The sequence below is a fragment of the Littorina saxatilis genome, unplaced genomic scaffold, assembly GCF_037325665.1.
Source record: "Littorina saxatilis isolate snail1 unplaced genomic scaffold, US_GU_Lsax_2.0 scaffold_2776, whole genome shotgun sequence".
Lineage (NCBI taxonomy): Eukaryota > Metazoa > Mollusca > Gastropoda > Littorinimorpha > Littorinidae > Littorina > Littorina saxatilis.
This window is the reverse complement of record NW_027126544.1, coordinates 5001-7661: the sequence shown is the minus strand read 5'-3', so window position 1 is coordinate 7661 and position 2661 is coordinate 5001. Positions and strand designations below refer to the sequence as shown.

At 45.8% G+C, this 2661-nt stretch overlaps 1 protein-coding gene across 1 annotated transcript in view; it reads left to right on the top strand.

Annotated features, from left to right (window-relative positions):
• Positions 1 to 1345: 1345 nt before the first annotated feature.
• Positions 1346 to 2661, top strand: part of LOC138954978 (acidic leucine-rich nuclear phosphoprotein 32 family member B-like) — a gene marked incomplete at its 3' end in the record, with an annotated part of 5883 nt that continues 4567 nt past the window's right edge. Inside the window, exon 1 of the mRNA XM_070326716.1 lies at positions 1346 to 1891. Within this exon, the coding sequence (XP_070182817.1) occupies positions 1346 to 1891 (546 nt within the window). The remainder of the gene's footprint in view (positions 1892 to 2661) is intronic.

The following is a 2661-nucleotide window of genomic DNA, read 5'->3' as shown; positions in this document are numbered from 1 at the left end:
GCGCTAAAGCTTCGTGCGGCCAGCTTCGCGAAGACGTTGCGTTTTCTCTTTACCGAACACTCGGCGCTAAAGCTTCGTGCGGCCAGCTTCGCGAAGACGTTGCGTTTTCTCTTTACCGAACACTCGGCGCTAAAGCTTCGTGCGGCCAGCTTCGCGAAGACGTTGCGTTTTCTCTTTACCGAACACTCGGCGCTAAAGCTTCGTGCGGCCAGCTTCGCGAAGACGTTGCGTTTTCTCTTTACCGAACACTCGGCGCTAAAGCTTCGTGCGGCCAGCTTCGCGAAGACGTTGCGTTTTCTCTTTACCGAACACTCGGCGCTAAAGCTTCGTGCGGCCAGCTTCGCGAAGACGTTGCGTTTTCTCTTTACCGAACACTCGGCGCTAAAGCTTCGTGCGGCCAGCTTCGCGAAGACGTTGCGTTTTCTCTTTACCGAACACTCGGCGCTAAAGCTTCGTGCGGCCAGCTTCGCGAAGACGTTGCGTTTTCTCTTTACCGAACACTCGGCGCTAAAGCTTCGTGCGGCCAGCTTCGCGAAGCATACTTCGTGCAGTCGACTTGGCCCAGTTAAGGACAGGCTTTAGGCTAGACCAATTCTCAGTCAGTATTCAGCTAACATTGAGTTTGACAGTGTATCTAGCTAGTTAATAACATGGTCCTAGGCCGGCAGTTCTGCAGTTTATAACCACACGATATAACTGTCAGTCTGTGGGCTGCGTCGAAACCGACGTCTCAATTTATTATCATTCTAGTGCCCTTTATGGCTATGTGACCAATCAGGACTGATTCTAGGTGACCTGTTAAAAGTTATAACGGTCAAGGCGGGACCCTTTTTGTTTATCGCATTAAAAATCACCACGACAAAATAAAAATTAATATAAAAAACATCAGGGTGAATTGTTCTACTGAATGTCACTTTTTCACATTTGTCCCATGCAATTTACTGTGTAAAATGTGCTAAAAAGCAAGTTCTGTCGGTGGGAGGGAAATAGAATGGCAAGTAAGTGTTGATGCTGTCAGTAACAGCCTACACCTATGTGCTTTTGTCAACATGGCAAACAAACGACATGTACCTGCCATCAATCAAGAAGATCTAAAAACCCTATACGCATCAAAATTCATGTCTCCCAACACCCCCACTGGCCTTTTGAACAAGGTTCAGTTTGATGTCCGGTTTTATTTTTTTAGACGGGGCCTGGAAAACTTTGAAAAAATGACGAAAGACACCTTCGGCTTCGAAGTGAAGATGGATCAAACAACAGGGAAACAATATGTAATCAAACGGTTTGATGGACTTACCAAGAATCACAGAGCTGGAGACGAAGAACTTGTGACTGGAGTCACATGATGCCAGAGACTCGGGACAGCAGCTGTCCAGTGTACAGCTACAACAAGTACCTGTCTCTGCTAAATCCAAAGTGTGAGCGTCTTTGGCAATACCCTGTCAACACGTTCCATGGAGATGACGAAACATGGTATGAAAACAGACCCATGGGCGTCCATACTATGAAGAAGTTCATGGCAAAGCTGAGTGAGCTGTGTCAATTGTCGCAGATATACACAAACCACAGCTTGCGAGCGACGGGTGCAACACTACTCGCAGACAAGAACTTCAGTCCAATTGACATTATCAGTGTCACCGGTCACAAAACTGTTAACTCCCTCCAACCGTACCAAAAAACATCCACCGCCAAAAAACTAGAGATGGCAGCTGCCATGTCGTCCCAGCTCACAGGGAATATGCAGTTGGCACTGCTCCCAAGTCATACTTCGCGGGGAGAACCAGCCGGAACTTCGACGGGAAGCAGAATCGAACGCGGTCGTCTCGTTGCGTCGGCGACTGTCACAAGCCAGCAGACGATCCGACAGGACGTGGAACTCAGCAACGACGAGGTAGCAGCTCTTTTCGACTCGGAATACGAACCTGCCATGCCTCCAACGAGACCAAATCCGCCAATGTTCCATCACTGTGACCTCTCGCATGCAACGATCAACATTCAATTCCACAGTTGACATTTAACCGCATTCAACTGCACATACGCAACACAAATGTGCAACATTTGAGATGGCTCTTCCGAGAACTGTACGTTCCAATTTCGGACTTTCGGTTTGTTAGCATTTTCGAGTCTGTGTTCTGTTTTTTTGTTTTTTTGTTGTTGAGTGTTTTTATGATACTATGCACAGAAAAGAAGGGACACGTAACTGTTTGGGAAAGATTACTTGTTGAAAGCTGAAAGTGTGCTGGATGTTTGTTTTGTTTGCTCTGTTTACCTTGTAACCAACCAAGCCAAAATGGCGACACTTTACTTGCAGGGTCGCTTCGGGTATTATGTTTGTTACCACGCACGGATAATAAAACCGTTATTTCTAATATGCTGACTGTTAGCAAATGATAACAAGACATGTCTCGAAAGCTCTATCAAAATTCGCCAAAAGGCTCATTTTGATATATTTTGTCTCGACATGTCTTGTTATCATTTGCTAACAGTCAGCATATTATAAATAACTCATAATAATGACAACCGCCCCAAGACTATCATCGTACTTGTGTTGTATCATTCGCTTGGGCAACCGCATAAAGTTATTCATAACCAGCGAGAATTATAATCCAGTCTTCTGGAATCCAAAAACATACCGACTGCTAATGGTCCGTAATTCAGAAT